At 46.1% G+C, this 17,302-nt stretch overlaps 1 protein-coding gene across 5 annotated transcripts; it reads right to left on the reverse strand.

Annotated features, from left to right (window-relative positions):
- Positions 1-3,108: 3,108 nt before the first annotated feature.
- PSMD4 (proteasome 26S subunit ubiquitin receptor, non-ATPase 4) lies at positions 3,109-15,475 on the reverse strand. 5 transcript variants are annotated; one of them, XM_066267944.1, is made up of 11 exons: positions 15,388-15,448; positions 9,288-9,386; positions 8,876-9,049; positions 5,993-6,107; positions 5,584-5,670; positions 5,271-5,339; positions 4,889-5,104; positions 4,405-4,522; positions 4,109-4,240; positions 3,956-4,023; positions 3,109-3,393 (listed from the first exon to the last, which is right to left on the reverse strand). In XM_066267944.1, exons 2-11 carry the CDS (start codon positions 9,311-9,313, stop codon positions 3,223-3,225), a joined length of 1,176 nt encoding a protein of 391 aa, XP_066124041.1. In that variant the 5' UTR covers positions 9,314-9,386; positions 15,388-15,448; the 3' UTR covers positions 3,109-3,222. The 5 variants fall into 5 exon arrangements, with proteins under 5 accessions (XP_066124041.1, XP_066124044.1, XP_066124043.1 ...); XM_066267947.1 differs by lacking the exon at positions 9,288-9,386 and having other exon boundaries at positions 4,414-4,522; positions 8,909-9,049; positions 15,388-15,475; XM_066267946.1 differs by lacking the exon at positions 9,288-9,386 and having other exon boundaries at positions 8,909-9,049; positions 15,388-15,475.
- Positions 15,476-17,302: the final 1,827 nt, after the last annotated feature.

Below are 17,302 nucleotides of genomic sequence, written 5' to 3' on the forward strand. Positions count from 1 at the left end.
TCTCTGTCACACACACACAAAAAAAGAAACTCTTGTACAGGTGCATCAGGAGAGATGCACTGTGACCCTGTTGTTAATAGAAAAATAACTGGCAGCAATGCAAATGTCTATCAATAGGAAAACAAAAATTTTAGTCTCTTCACAGAACATAACATTATACAACCATGGAAAATGAACAGCTACATGCAACAACTTTGATGTATCTCAGAAACAAAATGTTTGTTAAAAAAGCCAGTCCCAAAAGTTTCACAGTATAAAAGTATGTTTTATAAAGCTCAAAAAGAAAAGAAACTAAACTTATTTTGGTCAGGAACTATGTGTATATGAGAAAACTGTGAAAGGAAAATATAAAATTTAAGGTAACAGTTATCTCTGAGAATATGGAGAGATGGGTTCAAGGCATAGGGCCCTGGCCGGGTAGCTCAGCTGGGTGGAGTGTTGTACAGTGTGCCAGCGTTGCAGATTCAGTAACCTGTCAGGGCATGTGTAAGTCAATCAATGGACACATGGACAGGTAGAGCAACAGGTCAATGTTCTGTCAGATCAATTAAAAGAAAACTTTTTAATTAAAAAAAAGCATAGGTATGTAGAAATGTTCTAGCTCTTAAATTTGAATAGTGTCAGATGTTCATTTTGTTTATATACTTCATGATTTATACATAGGTTAAGTATTTTATGTCAATTATCTCTTTAATATAATAAGGGAGGTGTTATTATGTGCATTATAGCCCATAGCCTACAAAAAACTCCTCTATATTTAGCAAAAATAATAATGGCCTGACCTGACCAGGTGGTGCAGTGGATAACGCATCAGATTGGGTTGCAGAGGACCCAGGTTCAAAACCCTGAAGTCGCTGGCTTAAGCATGGGCTCATCTGGCTTGAGCACAGGATCACCAGCTTGAGTGCAGGTTCACCAGCTTGAGCGTGGGATCATAGACATGACCCCATGGTCACTGGCTTGAGCCCAAAAGGTCACTGGCTCAGCTGGAAGCCCCGGGTCAAGGCACATATGAGAAAGCAATCAGTGAACAACTAAGGAGCCACAACAAAGAGTAGATATTTCTCATATCTCTCCCTTCCTGTCTCTCTCTCTGTCTCTGTCACAAAAATAATAAAGGGTAATAATAATAATAAAAAGTAAGTACAGGCCCTGGCCGGTTGGCTCAGCGGTGGAGCGTCGGCCTGGCATGCAGGGGACCCGGGTTCGATTCCCGGCCAGGGCACATAGGAGAGGCGCCCATTTGCTTCTCCACCCCCCCTCCTTCCTCTCTGTCTCTCTCTTCCCCTCCCGTAGCCAGGGCTCCATTGGAGCGGAGATGGCCCGGGCGCTGGGGATGGCTCCTTGGCCTCTGCCCCAGGCGCTGGGGTGGCTCTGGTCGCGGCAGAGCAACGCCCCGGAGGGGCAGAGCATCGCCCCCTGGTGGGCGGAGCGTCGCCCCTGGTGGGCGTGCGGGGTGGATCCCAGTCGGGCGCCTGCGGGAGTCTGTCTGACTGTCTCTCCCGGTTTCCAGCTTAAGAAAAATACAAAAAAAAAAAAAAAGTTAAGTACAGCCTGACCAGGTGGTGGCACAGTGGATAGAGCGTTGGACTGGGATGCGGAAGGACCCAGGTTCAAGACCCCGAGGTCGCCAGCTTGAGCGCAGGCTCATCTGGTTTGAGCAAAGCTTGCCAGCTTGGACTCAAGGTTGCTGGCTCAAGCAAGGGGTTACTCGGTCTGCTAAAGGCCTGCGGTCAAGGCACATATGAGAAAGCAATCAATGACCAAGGTGTTGCAACAAAAAACTGATGATTGATGCTTCTCATCTCTCTCCATTCCTGTCTGTCCCTATCTATCCCTCTCTGACTCTGTCTCTATAAAAAAATTTTTTTTAAAAGTTAAGTACAGTAAATTTGGTGCTCCAAGGTTTCAGACCCTACTTTGTGAACATCAGGCCTCAAGGATCCCTGTATTTGGTGAGGACTGCTGCCTAATTTTCCATCTGTCTCCACCATTCACCCAACCAGTCTCTAAACTACTCAGTTCTTCCCAAGCACCCCCACATCATCAGCAGTGTTTCTGTTGACTGGAAACACCCTTTCTTGTCATATGATGAGCAACTTTTTATCATCAGAGCGCTCAAATATTACTGACCCCCAGGAGCCTTCCCAGAGGCTGGGAGCTTGGCCCTTTCTCCTTGCTGTTTCCAGGACAACTTGCTCATGCCTCTTTGGGTATATAGCAGAGATGTGTCATCACTCACTTACATGCCTGTCCTGCCCTGGACTCTTGAGTCCCCAAAGTAGTTTTCTTTTCACCTCTGTGGCCCTAGTGCCTAACACAGTGACTCTCAGCAAAGCTACTGTCTTTTATTAATTGATTTCAGAGTCATAGGAAGAGAGAGAGAAGCATTCATCTGTTGCTCTACTTAGTTTTGCATTCATTGGTTGCTTTTGGGTGTGCCCCAACTGGAGATCGAAACCACAACCTTGGAGTTTCAGGACGACACTCTAACCAACTGAGCTAACTGGTCAGGATCAGCAAAGCCACTCTCTTTTTTTTTTTTGTATTTTTCTGAAGTTGGAAACAAGGAAGCAGTCAGACTCCCGCATGCGCCTGACTGGGATCCACCCCGCATGCCCATCAGGGGGCGATGCTCTACCCATCTGGGGCATTGCTCTGTTACGACCAGAGCCATTCTAGCGCCTGAGGCAGAGGCCACAGAGCCATCCTCAGCGCCCAGGCCAACTTTGCTCCAATGGAGCCTCGGCTGCAAGAGGGGAAGAGAGAGACAGAGAGGAAGGAGAGGGGGAGGGGTGGAGAAGCAGATGGGTACTTCTCCTGTGTGCCCTGGCCGGGAATCGAACCCGGGACTTCTGCACGCCAGGCCAACGCTCTACCACTGAGCCAACTGGCCAGGGCTAAAGCCACTCTTAATGCAAGTAAAATAGCCCCACGGCAGGAGAAATTAAGGAGACTGTCATCAATAGAGACAGGAAGGGAAGCAAGTCAGGATTTAGAGACGTTATTGAAGACACAGGAATCAAAGGGAATGCTCTCCTTCATGCCATAGATCCTTCTCTCTCACACTCAAAGCTACCACTATTTGAAGCAAAAAAAGAAAAAAGAAAAAGTTGCCAAGCTTTATTTCAATTGTAATAGTTACAGATTACATAGCTAGCCCTATATCCCACCCCACCCAGGCAGCCCTGGAGTAGGCTCAACTACCCATTCCCTCCAGTCTCATTTCTTGTCCTCCTCCTTTTTTTCCTTCTTGCCATCTTTGGTGGCCTGGGAGGCCAGCGAACCCATGGCATTTCGAATGGCCTCATTGTTGGGATCCACACCTGGAAGGTTCTCCAGGACACTCTGAAGGAATTCGGGGTCCTGCATCACATCATAATCATCCTCCTCCTGAAAAAACGCAGTGTCAGCTCAGGGCAGGGGTGGGGAGCAGTAATGCCTGCACCCCTCTCTCTACCTGTCTGGGGCTGGGGGACACCTCTGGCCGAGGGTAGGAAGAATGATTCAGGAAAACATCTAGTGTCTATACACGGGATAAATACAAACATTTATTACTGGCAAAACAGAGAAAAAACCTGAGAGCTGTGCTTCCTGAGCTCAAAGGGTAAAAACAGATGCCTTCACGTTCAGGTTTCCTGCTATTGGATACCCACTCCTTTTTCTTTTTCCTAGACCCTCTTTTCACACCCCTGGGAATATGATAACCTAGAGAGCTGTCCAGACTGCTCCCACCAGCAAGGAAAGAAAATGAAAGAATTCCAGGACACTCCCCCAACCCTGGGCACAAGCACTCTGTCGCCGTAGCAAGGTTTACATACAAGAAACATATATCCCTGTTGTGTCCTTCTGCTCCTGAAAGAGCTCGTCTATACAACCCTGAACAAGGAGCGGTCCCAGGCCAAGAGCTGAGAATCTGAACACAGGGGGGCAGGAAGTCATCACTAGCCCTCACCTTGGTAGGCTCAGATGTGTCCATGGCTGAACTGGCATCAATGTCAGCTGATGCTGCCTGGCCAAACTCTGAGGAAAAGAGGTCAGTCTGTTCAGTTCCATTTCCCCACCCCAGACTTTCTGCCTGAAAACTACCATCCTGGTGCCGGCTCACCTGCACCCTGCAGGGACATCTGCATGGCATAAGCAATCTGCTCCTCCTCAGTCATACTGCTGAGGTCAGGGAGCCCAGTGCGGCTGAACTCCTGCTGGCTGATGGTCATCTTCAGCAGGGCGTCGTCTGAGTCTGGGAAAGGAAGGCGACAGCAGGTTAGGACTGATGGCCATATTCCACGCAGACCCCCCCCAGGGCATTCCCTCAGGTCACGTATTCCCACTGCTAGATGCCCCCTTCCACGTCTGCACCAGCTTCCACAGGGTGGCGTGCAGTCCTGGGACTTCCAAATCCACCTCTTTCACCTTCCATCCCGGTTGCAGCAATCCCAGCCTCAGCGGCAGAAGCTGCAGCAGCCCGCCGTGCCTCTTCCTCCTGCCGCTGCCGCTGCTCTTCCATAGAAACACGGAGAGCCTGGCGAAGGGCAGGGCAAGGTTAGATGTTCTCCCGCCCTCCCTCTGTGGGGAAGCCAGCTGAGAAGTGCAAAGAGGCACAAGGGGCAGCTTCTGGTCTATGTGTGTGGAGAAGCTGGAGAGGTGATACAGGAAAAAGGACTTGGGAGAAGCCTGGGGTTCAACCAGGAGAGAACAAGAGTCTGACAGTATTGCCCCTAGATATCAGACAGAATTATGCAGCAGAGGGACCAAAAGGGGGGGTCTGGGAAAATAAGCAAGGGTGTTTAGGGCTGTCTGGCCCTAAAGAAGCTACGTGGCGTGTGGGTTTGTCAGCAAAGGACAAAGGAGGACCCTTGGGCTCTTCCTGAGGTCAACGTTTGCTCACCAGGGCCAGTTCAGGATCAGCACTGGGATCCACTCCAAATTCAAAATCACTAGCACCAAGACCTAGCATGGCACCGCCTTCACCAGCCAGAATCGGAGAACTGATGAGGGCATCTGCCAGGCTGGGCCCAGGGGGCACTGTCACCAGATGAGAACCAGTTCCATCTTTGCCATTCAGTGTGTTCACAAAGGCTGTTAGCTTTTCTGTGTTCACTTCCTGGGGGAGGGAAGAACATAGGAAACTTGCTTCCAGCCCGCTCCCTCCTCATTCTCCCCATTCCATCCCTTGTCTGTAGCTACTCTCCCACAGTGCAGGCACTCTGGGTAAGGACTGTTCCCAGTTCACAACCAAATAAGTCAGTGCCCTCCAAGTCCTCACTCACCTCTTCCCCAAAATTGATAATATCAACATTTACTTTCTCCTTCTTGAGGCGCTTTGCCAGTTTCACCAGCTGGGAGGAAGAGGAGAGAAATGAGGAAATCTGCTTCATACCATGAGGGGGAGCAATACATCTCACAAAAGCATACCGAAATCAGCTGACCACCCCAAGATCCACCACAGAAACAACAAAATCTGCATATCCACCTTTCCCCAAATTAATGAACCTAATACTTCTGCCAGGCTCTCCTAAGGGCTGAAAGACCCCCTTCCCAAGTACATCCCACCCAGCTTGCCCTGCTGGCCTGTGGACTCACATCCTTCTCGTTGTCCTCCACAGGGCTCCCCACAAAGGCAATGATGCGCATCTTGTGATTCTTGCCCTGTCGGTGCTTCAGAGCCAACTTGCAAAGGAAGAGGAAGTGCAGTCAGCTGGAGGGACACTGAGCTTGTCCCTCTGTCACTCTGTTGTTTTTTCCTTTTGGTTTCTCTGTACCTCAAGTCTACCATCATGCTCATGTGAGGTCTAACCCTTTCCTTCACCCTTCCCTTCTTATGACTCACCCCACCATATCCTTCCTACTCCTTTCTCAAGGTCATCTCTCTTCTTTTGCTCTGGCTCTAGCTCAAGATTCCAGTGGAGAAATAAACAACATTGGAGGTAGAACCAGGAGGAACAATCACCAGAGCCAGGAGGAACAATCACAGGGATCCAGGAGGACTCACATGGGCCACGCGGATGCCAGTACAGAAGGTGATCTTGCCTTTGGGTTGAACAGTGTGGAGCTTGGACAGGATGCGGCCAGTGTCAGGGGTGAGCGTAGTCAGCACTTCACAGTCACTGCAATGTGGGGAAAGCATTTCCACAGTCTCAAGTTCAGACAAGTGTCTCTAAACTATGTTTGACTTGTCTTCTCTTTAGAGAACTTGAGAATAACTGATCTCTATTTTTCTTAATCAAACATCTAAAAATTCTCATCACAAGGAATAACAAATTATTATTATGTGAGATATGGATATTAAATAAATTTATTATAGTAATCATTCCACAGTTGGCCTTTCAACACTTGGGATTAGGAGAACAGTAAAAAATGCATGTATAAGTTCTTTTTCCCAGGTTTTATTTATTGCTTTTTAGAGAGAGAGGGAAAGGGAAGGGAGGAGAGGAAGCATCAACTTGTAGCTGCTTCTAGTATGTGCCTTAACTAGGCAAGACTAGGGCTTCAAACTGGCAACCTTAGCATTCCAGTTTGATGCTTTATCAACTGTGCTACCACAGGTCAGGCATGTGCAACTTTTTTTTTTTAATTTTAGAGACAGAGGAAAGGAGATGGGCAGTGGGGGGTGGAGAGAGAGAACAGCATTCACTTGTTGTTCCACTTAATTGGGCATTCACTAGTTGCTTCTCATATGTGCCCTCACTGAGGACTGAACCTGCAATCTTGGTTTTTCTGGATGACACTCTGACTGAGCTAACCAGCCAGGGCCTGTGTATAACTTTTTTTTTTTTTTTTGTATTTTTCTGAAGCTGGAAACGGGGAGAGACAGTCAGACAGACTCCCGCATATGCCCGACCGGGATCCACCCAGCACGCCCACCAGGGGGCAACGCTCTGCCCACCAGGGGGTGATGCTCTGCCCCTCCGGGGCGTCGCTCTGTTGCGACCAGAGCCACTCCAGCGCCAGGGGCAGAGGCCACAGAGCCATCCAGCGCCCGGGCCATCTTTGCTCCAATGGAACCTCGCTGCAGGAGGGGAAGAGAGAGACAGAGAGGAAGGAGAGGGGGAGGGGTGGAGAAGCAGATGGGCGCTTCTCTTGTGTGCCCTGGCCAGGAATCGAACCCGGGACTTCTGCACGCCAGGCCGACACTCTACCACTGAGCCAACCGGCCAGGGCCTATAACTTTTGACTCTCCCAAAACTTAACTAATCCCTCAGTATCCACAGGGAATTAGTTCCAGGAACCCCCCCAGATACCAAAATCTGCAGATGCTCAAGTCTCTTACATAAAATGGCACAGAACAATGCATATAGCTGACCCTCCTCCTCTGGGATTCCCAACGCAATAAAAAATACTTGTTTTGATCTGCAGTTGGCTGAGTCAGTGGATACAAAACCCAGGGCCAACTATGTATTTATTTTTTAAAATCTGCATATAAATGGTTTCACTCATTTGTGGAAGGAAATGAACTAACAAGCAAAACAGAAACAGGCTCATGGATAGACACCAAGTTGCCAGTTGTCGGGGGTGAGTGGAAGGATTTAACAAACAAGAAAAAAACTCATGAACACAGGCAACAGTAAGGTGATTGCCAGAGGCAGGGCAGGAGGGAGGTAGAGGGTATAGGGGGATAAATGGTGATGAACAGAGATATGATTTGGGGTGGTAAATACACAATACAGTATACAGTATACAGATACAGTTGTAGAATTGTACATCTGAAACATGTATAATTTTGTTAACCAGTGTCACCCCAATAAATTGAATAAAAAGGTTAAAAAAATATGCATATAATTGGACCCATGCAGTTCAAATCTGTATTGTTCAAGGGTCAACTGTATATATAATCAAATCATTATGTGGTATACCTTAAACTTATATAATGTTGCCTTAATTATACCTTAATAAAACTAGAAAAAAAAAATCTACAGCTCAGTAGATGTGAATCACAGAAAGTAAGTGGCTGACTTTGTAAAAACTTGCCCTCTTGCTGACAGCGTTTCTTCCTCACCCGTCCTGTTATCTTGTTGGCAGGGCTGAGAATCCTCCACATCCATGGTAGCAGGATGCTACCATGTCTCCCATCATCTCCGTTTCTAGACTCATTTTCCAGCTAACAACATGTACAGTGGGATGGGCACTTACTCATTTGAGGATTATCAATTCTTTTTTTATTATTATTATTCATTTTAGAGAGGAGAGGGAGAGACAGAGAGGAGAGACAGAGAGAGAGAAGGGGGGAGGAGCTGGAAGCATCAACTCCCATATGTGCCTTGACCAGGCAAGCCCAGGGTTTCGAACCAGCAACCTCAGCATTTCCAGGTCGACGCTTTATCCACTGCGCCACCACAGGTCAGGTTGAGGATTATCAATTCTTAAAGCAAAACACTTTTGGGAATATGTGAAATTTGCCCTGGGGCTCTGATCTCAAGTCACTTTTCACTGACTTTAAAAAATAATGTGGACCCTAGACAGGTGGCTCAGTGGATACAGTATCAACACGGCTGCCAGAGGTAGAGGGTTCAACCCACGGTCAGAGCATGTACTGAAGCAATCAATGAGTGCACAATTACATAGAACTAAGTGAAATGAGTTGATGCTTCTCTCTCTCTCTCTCTCTCTCCCTCCCTCCCTTCCTGTCTCGCAAATGAATGGGAAAATTTAAAAATAAATTAAAAATAAAATACAATATATATAAAATTTCATTCCAGGAGATTGAGCCTCATAACTGTATTAAATTTAGGTTAGTATTAAAAATAAGTTACTATTTACACTAAACAGTGAAAAAGGTAGCATAGGAAGGTGATAGGCAAAAGCAGCCTCACAAAATCAACAAAACAGTAGCAACCTGGATACCACAGCAGGTGACATGTGGGAAACCTCCACCCACCTGCCAGACACCCTCCTCCTCTGTCCCACGTACTTGGCCAGTGTGATGAGGCCCACGTTGTTCTCAGGGTTGCTGCGGGTCTTGGAGTGACATACTATGTTGACAGCATCCTGTTGGGCCTGCAGCCGGGTGGGTAAGAAGTCCCCATTCCGCATATACTCACTGTTGTCCACACTGTCAGATTAGGAGAGGAGGAAGAGAAAAGACACACTGATCTGCAGTTCCAGCGACCTCTACCTCCTTCAACACCTCTCCTGTGAGAGGCACTGTGGAGTATAACAGTGGCTCTCAATGCCTGACCGGGTGGTTGCACCGTGAATGGGGCGTTGACCTGGGATGCTGAGGACCCAGGTTTTGAACCCCGAGGTCACAGGTTTGAGCACAGGCTTGTCTGGCTTGAGCGCAGGCTCACCAGCTTGAGTGTGGGATCGTAGACATGACCCCATGGTCACTGGCTTGAAGTCCATGTTTGCTGACTTGAGCAAGGGGTCACTCGGTCTGCTGGAGCCCCCTGGTCAAGACACATATGAGAAATCAATCAATGAACAACTAAGGAGCCACAAAGAAGAGTTGATGCTTCTCATCTCTCTCCCTGCCTGCCTGTCTGTCCCTCTCTCTTTCTCTCACTATAGAAAAAAAAAAAAAAAGACTCTGGGAAACTCAGAATTACCTGTGGCTTTTTAAAAATATACAGATGACTGAGCCTTAACCCAGACTTACTGACTCCAAAGGAAAAAAAAAGAATTACATCTCCACTCCAGAAGTGATTCTGATAAGCCCCAAAGGTTGTTATCTACTGATATACCACAACCGCCTTTTTATAAGGTGCATTTAAGTGTTAAAAAGCATCACCATGGAAGGGTATTCTAAGTCTGCCATTAAAACTGAAGTATCCCAAAGGTAGAAAATGAAGAAGAAACTTAAAAAAATACTTATAAGATGGCACATTTGGCAGCACTGAGAGCAGGAAAGTACAATACAGTCATCTGGTTAAATGTGCAACAGCTTTAGCAGCTAGACTGAACCGCACAAATGAGATTTCACGGATTCGGGGTCTCACCTCCTCTATCTCTGCAACTTTTCATAATCTACAAGAATACAGATCATATGAATCACAAGCTCCAGATTCCTAGCGACCAAAAGAAGGCAGGTAAGGGTAGCAGTTACACAAGCCCCCGAACAGAATCAATTCTTGATGCCCGAGGTCCCTTAGAACTCAGTCAATGATTCTATCTGTGCTAATGAAGGACGCTTGTGACCTAGATAATACACCTCATTTCTATGGTAAGAAAATATGGGCTAAAGAGGCAATTTTCTTCTTTAATAACCAAAAATGAAAGAAGAGAGGTAATTAAGTGGAAGATAAGTAGAACAGGGAGTCAAGGGCAGTGTTCTTCAGACACAGGTTCAAATCCCCATTCTGTTACTTGTTAATTCCATGATCCTGAGGAAGTTACTTAATTTCTCTAAGGCAGCGGTTCTCAACCTGTGGGTCGCGACCCCGGCAGGGGTCGAACGACCAAAACACAGGGAACACCTAAAGCCATCGGAAAATACATATTTATTATACATTTTAAAATAAAAACACAGGGCTTTAGGCAACCCCTGTGTTTTGGTCGTTCGACCCCCGCCGGGGTCGCGACCCACAGGTTGAGAACCGCTGCTCTAAGGTCTACTTATCACATCTATAAAATGGGTTTGACTGTACCAACCTTACAGGATTGCTGAGAGGATTAAATGCATGGAATGTACTTAAGCACAAAGCCTAACAGCAATCCTAACACAGACTAGTTCTTACAATGGAAACTCAAAGTCTCCATAAAAGAGGTCAAGGGCTGACTCTACTGATCAAACATTAATCTCCCCCCCCCCCCCCAAGCAGGGAACTGCCTCTCTACCTTAAAATACAGTGATGAGTCAAAAAAAAAAAAAAAAAAAAAAAAAAAGGCTTTGAGGATCTTTCAGATGGAATAGCTACAAAGTAAAAGGATTATGGGCAAGACCAGCAAATGAATGAAGGCTGAAAGAAAGGTGTCAAAGTAAGAAAAGAGGGCTTGAGAGAAAGTGGAAAACATGGCAATAGTTCTCACTTTGTCTTGCATCAGAATCCTTGGGAAGGTGATGGCAGTGGTGTGTTAAAAACATAAATGCCTTGCCTGACCAGGTGGTGGCGCAGTGGATAGAGCGTCGGACTGGGATGTGAAAGACCCAGGTTCGAGACCCCAAGCTCACCAGCTTGAGCGAGGGCTCATCTGGTTTGAGCAAAAGCTCACCAGCTTGAACCCAAGGTCACTGGCTCAAGCAAGGGGTTACTTGGTCTGCTGAAGGCCCGCAGTCAAGGCACATATGAGAGAGCAATCAATGAACAACTAAGGTGTTGCAACGCGCAATGAAGGACTGATGATTGATGCTTCTCATCTCTCTGTTCCTGTCTGTCCCTGTCTATCCCTCTCTCTGACTCACTCTCTGTCTCTGTAAAAAATAAGTAAATAAATAAAATAAAAAAACATGGAAAAACATAAATGCCTTAACACCTACATATGCATCCCAAAACACCACATTGCTCAGTTTTCCCAATTTTGAACTTTATATGAATGGAATAACACGTGTTTCTTGTGACTAATTTTGCTCAACGGCATGTAATTTATCCCAACAAAAACTCGTATCACCTGACCAGGCGGTGGCGCAGTGGATAGAGCGTTGGACTGGGATGTAGAGACTCAGGTTCGAGACCCTGAGGTTACTCGGTCTGCTGTAGCCCCCCGGTCAAGGCACATATGAGAAAGCAATCAAAGAACAACTAAGGTGTCGCAACGAAAAACTAATGATTGATGCTTCTCATCTCTCTTCGTTCCTGTCTGTCCCTATCTATCCCTCTCTCTGACTCTGTAAAAGAAAAAACACAAAAAAGAAACAACTCATATCAAATAAGGGCTTAAGCCCTGGCTAGATAGCTTAGTTGGTTAAAACATTGTCCTAAAGCAAAGAGGTTGCCAGTTTGATCCCCGATCAGGGCACATACAGGAACAGATCGATGTTCCTGTCTCTCTCGCTGTTTGCCTTCCTCTCTCTATAAAATCAATAAAATAATTATTCTTTTTTTAAAAAATAAGGGCTTATGATATTATCCTGTTACTCCATAAAAAGTCTTCATTTAAAAATTAAGAATACACGTGCCTGGTCTTCCCTGGCTAGGAGTCTAATTTAGCAGATTGAGAGTAGAGTCAAATAATTGCAGCTATTTATTTATTTATTTATTTATTTATTTAAGAGAGACCGGCGGAGAGACAGGAACATCTAGGTATTCCGGTATGTACCCCGACCAGGGATTGAACTGGCAATCTCCGCGTTTTGAGACAATGCTCCAACCAACCAAGCTATCCAGCCAGGGCTTAATCTTTTTTTAATTGACTTTTTTTTTTTTTTTTTTTAGAGAGACTAAAAGAGGAAGGGAGAGAAAGGGGAGGAAAGGGAAAGGGAAGCATTCTTGTTGTTCCACTCAGTCATGCACTCATTGGATGCTTCCAATGTGTGCTCTGACCGAGGATTGAACACTGAACCTTGTCATTTTGGGATAATGCTCTAACCGACTGAACTAAATGGCCAGGGCCAGTTGCAATTTTTTTTTTTTTTAAGGGACAGAGAGATAGTTAGAGTGAGGGATAGACAGGGACAGACAGACAGGAATGGAGAGACGAGAAGCATCAATCATTAGTTTTTCGATGGGCGTTGCAACACCTTAGTTGTTCATTGATTGCTTTCTCATATGTGCCTTGACCAGGGGCCTTCAGCAGACCGAGTAACTCCTTGCTGGAGCCAGTGACTTTGGATCCAAGCTGGTGAGCTTTTCGCTAAAACCAGATGAGCCCGCGCTCAAGCTGGCGACCTCGGGGTCTCGAAACTGGGTCCTTCTGCATCCCAGTCCGACGCTCTATCCACTGCGCCACCACCCGGTCAGGCCCAATTGCAAATTTTAATAAACTCCACCAGAGAATTCTGAGGAAAGAAAAACATGAGGTCCCACAAGAAAAAATAAAAAGTAATTCTCATCATTATTCTGTGCCTGAGCTATTGCAACAGGCCACCAATACGTCTATCTGGGCCAAATCTTTTCTCCTGTACCATGCCAGATCATTATTAAATGCTATTTTATATACAGCTTTGCCTCTACCATCCTCAGACTTTTTCAACAGTCCTCTATTGGAGTACAGGACAGAGTTCAACCACCCTCTGTGACATTTGTGGTCTTCTACCTGATCCCATCTACCTTTCAAAAAAAAGGGAACTACCTTAAATCAAGAACCTTATTAACAAAGCCGTACTAGTCAAATTCCTAATCCCTAAGCATGCCTTGGGCATTTACATCTCAGCAGCTTTATGCCCTTCCCCCTAACTGTAAAGGCCTCTTCTTCCCCACATTTGTCTATGTCCCTTCAGGGACCCTCTTAAATTCGTTCTTTCTTTCTTTTTTTCTTTTACAGAGACAGAGAGAGTGAGAGAGTCAGAGAGAGGGATAGACAGGGACAGACAGACAGGAACGGAGAGAGGAACGGAGAGAGATGAGAAGCATCAATCATCAGTTTTTCGTTGCGACACCTTAGTTGTTCATTGATTGATTTCTCATATGTGCCTTGACTGCGGGCCTTCAGCAGACCAAGTAACCCCTTGCTCGAACCAGCAACCTTGGGTCCAAGCTGGTGAGCTTTGTTCAAACCAGATGAGCCTGTGCTCAAGCTGGCGACCCCAGGGTCTCAAACCTGGGTCCTCCACATCCGACGCTCTATCCACTGCGCCACCGCCTGGTCAAGCGAATTCTTTCTTGAGGACTCCTCAAGTACCATGAAAACTAATATATGTACAGGTGCTGCACTGCTTACAGAGAACCATCATACACACTTTACCTAACTGTGCTATTAGGAGGAGGGGTGTTATTTTTTTTAAGTGAGAAGAGAGGAGATAGAGTCCTACATGCTGACTCTGGATCCACCTGAGGCTGACTCGCTCTCAGACCAACTACAGCACCCAGGGAGATGCTCAAAATAGAGCCACTGGCTGCAGAAGGGAAAGAAGAGAAAGAGGGGGGAGGGAGAGAAGGGGGACAGGGAGGGGAAGAGAAGCAGATGGTCGCTTCTCTCGTGTGCCCTGACGGGGAATGGAAGCTGGGACATCCATACACGGGGCTGACGCTCTATCCATTGAGCCAAAAGACCAGGGCTATTATGTTACTATTATTCCTATTTTATAGGTAATTTACTACATTCTCAAGAACAGGCAGCTGGTAAATAACAAAAAAACAGGTTTTTGGATTCCAAATCCTGTCACCTTCCACTATGCTCTCTCCCAGAGGTTGCCAGATTTAGCAAGCAAAAATACACAACTCCCAGTTACATTTAAATTTCAGATAACTATCAAATAACTTTTTAGTATAAGTATGTCCCCTGCAATATTTGGGACATACTTATATCCATTTATATTGAAAAATATTATTATTATTATTATTTTAATTTATTTTAGCCAGAGAGGAAGGGAGAGAGAGACAGGAACATAGATCTGTTCCTACATGTGCCATGACCGAGAATACAAATGGGCAACTTCTGTGCTTCCAGATGATACTCTAACCAACCGAGCTATCCAGCCAGGGTGAAAGTATTACTGATGTGAAATTCAAGTTTAACTGGGCATCCTATATTTTACCTGGCAATTCTACCCCCCCAAAGAAACCCCTGTTACATGCAACTGATAATTTGTGTGTGCTGATGTACTTACTATTCTGTACTATATTCTATGCTCACACTTAGAAGAAACTTAAAATTTTGCAAAAGTCTGTGTCCTCAACTTCTTATCCAACTCGATACACACTCAGCCCAAGTCCGAGACTTATGAGAGAGAACTGGCTCAACTGTGTGTCAGAGAGCCCTGGTTTAAATCTTGGTTCCACCACTTAATTAGCTGTGTGACTGTGGGCAAGTTATTTAAAATTGCCAAGACTCAGTATCCTCATCTGTAAACTTAAAAGTGTTGTGAGGTTTAAACGAGATAAAGTAAATTAATGTCTGACACATTGAAAGCACTCTATATAAACAGTATCGTTGAAGATGACAGAGGGGAAGTTAACCGAGTTAGAAACGAGTGAAAGGACGGGGAGGGATTTAGAACCTCTCTCCCTCACAGAGGACGGCAGAAAACTATCACGATGAGTCCGAGAAGCAAGACTCTGGCTAAAGACAGACCTGGGCTGGTCTAGAGAAGACGAAGCTGGAACAGAGAAAGGTAGGTGGGAACAGGCAGTCAGTGACTCTCAGCGGGGTACGGGGTTACATGGAGTAGCCGGGGCCTGTCCGCCTCTCCTGGGCCGGATGACTCAGGGAGTCGATGGGGCTCCTTCCCTCCCAGCCCAAGACCGTATCTCTCCCATCAGACCCCCGCCCCCACAGCAGACCTACCCGACTTACGCGCGACATGCACCCCCGACCCAGTCCCGCCCCTCACAAGTCCCCGAAGTAGTTCCTCACCAAACCATAGTGCTTTCCAACACCATCTTGCCACCTTTCTCCCTCCCAGACCGGTTCTCCTGGACCTCCAAACAACGACTCCTCCAGTTGGCCCAGCGCTCACCCAATCACAGACCTCCATTCCGCCAGCTGGTTCCGCCCCTATCCCGCGCTGCATTCTGGGAGTTGTAGGCGCAACTAAACTAGAAGGGACATGCGGGGCTGGGTGTGAACGAAGTATCACAAAAAAATGTTATTGCCCACGCTTCAAGTTCTTTGGTGGAGTTCGCTGCTGGCGGGATCTAAGAAAAACTGTGAAAGAACTACTGAAAGTACGATGGCCCTGGCCTTTGGTGAGGAATGCTGAGGTTGTTGGTTGGAAACCCTGGGCTTCCCGGGCCAAGGCACATTAAACAAGCAAGCAGTGAACAACTAATGTGAAGCAACAATGAGTTGATACTTTTCTCCTCTGCCTCTTCCCTCTGTCAAAATCAATAAATAAAATCTTTGAAAAAAGAAAGTGCGATGGCTGTGTTAGCTCCTGTTGGGCAGATAAAATGTATTATGCTCACTTTGTTAAAGATAATGCTGCCCACGTGGAGGCTGTTGCCCAGGTGATATTAATGTGTGTTGGGGGCAGGCAGGATCGTTGTAGCCTGGGGCTTGGTTCTGGAATTAAGCCTTTCCCACCCTTTTTTGATGTGGGGTGGTATAATCCAATCTGCCTCAGAGAAGTGACTATTAGAGACTTCCCTATTTTGTATATTGGATTAGAGGTTGTGAAGCTACAATATAAAATGGGGGCGCTCTTGTCTCCTGGGATGATTAGCATGAGAGAGCAGAGGGAGCAGAGCAGAGAGCAGCAGAAAGAGGCCATGTGGCCAGGAGAAGCAGCCAAGATGGCGGAGTGCTGAGTGAGGTGCCAGTTTGTACAGTTTGTATCTGGGATAAGGAAGGAGATGGGGAACAGAGGAGAATAAGGCTGGTGAGCTAGAAACCTTTGATTCTAGGAAACTCGGATAAGTCAGTGGCTTTGTGAGCACTGAATGTGAGTGGGTTTTGGAGCCCAGTGTATATTTTTACTTGCCCGCCAGGTGCAAGCTAGAATTAAAGACTATGGCCCATCAGTTTTTGGCTCCATTGTTTCTTTACCGACTGTCCGAATCCAATGCGAACCTGCATGGGCCAGGCGGCTGTGATGGTGGCCCTTGGCCCTGCCTTCTGGCTTTACAGCTCCCATGCTGTCATTTTCAAAAAGTGGTGGGATCACTTTTTTCCAGCTCCCACTGTACCTCATAGTACTTTGTTCATTTAACTACTAACAACTAAGCCCTTATGCCTCTGAATTGCATTTATCTGTGTATCTAGCTCTCCCATTTAATTAGGGCAGGAAATGTGAATTGTTGCAATCCCTGAGCCCAGTACAGACCCTGACACATGGTAGGAGCCCAGAAAAACTTTGACAAATCAATACAATAATTTTAACTATAAATCTCCCCAAAACTGGAAGACAAAACCAGTAACCATTTTGGTTTGTTAATCAAGAACAACATTAAAATCCCTGGCCCCGGGAATCTCAGTTGGTTGAAGTGTCTTCCCAGAGCAGGGAGGTTGCCAAGTTCACACACACACACACACACACACAAAACTGGAAATTCCACGTGTTTACCTTGGCGGGAAGGGGGAAAAGAGGAAGGGACCAAACATGGCAACAGAACACCTAACTTGGAGATAGAGGAGAAGAGGAGTATTGTAGATATCACCTAGATATTGGTAAAGTTTCAATGGATATGTTGAAAAGTTATTGGTTGTATAACAATAGATAGGAAAGGGGGAAATAATAATAATAAAAACACAGAAAAATAGTTCCAAGTTTAAAAATAACCAAAATGTTTTTATTATGTTTTAAAGATTTATTTATTGATTTTTAAGAGAG

This window comes from Saccopteryx bilineata, chromosome 3 (assembly GCF_036850765.1).
Source record: "Saccopteryx bilineata isolate mSacBil1 chromosome 3, mSacBil1_pri_phased_curated, whole genome shotgun sequence".
Lineage (NCBI taxonomy): Eukaryota > Metazoa > Chordata > Mammalia > Chiroptera > Emballonuridae > Saccopteryx > Saccopteryx bilineata.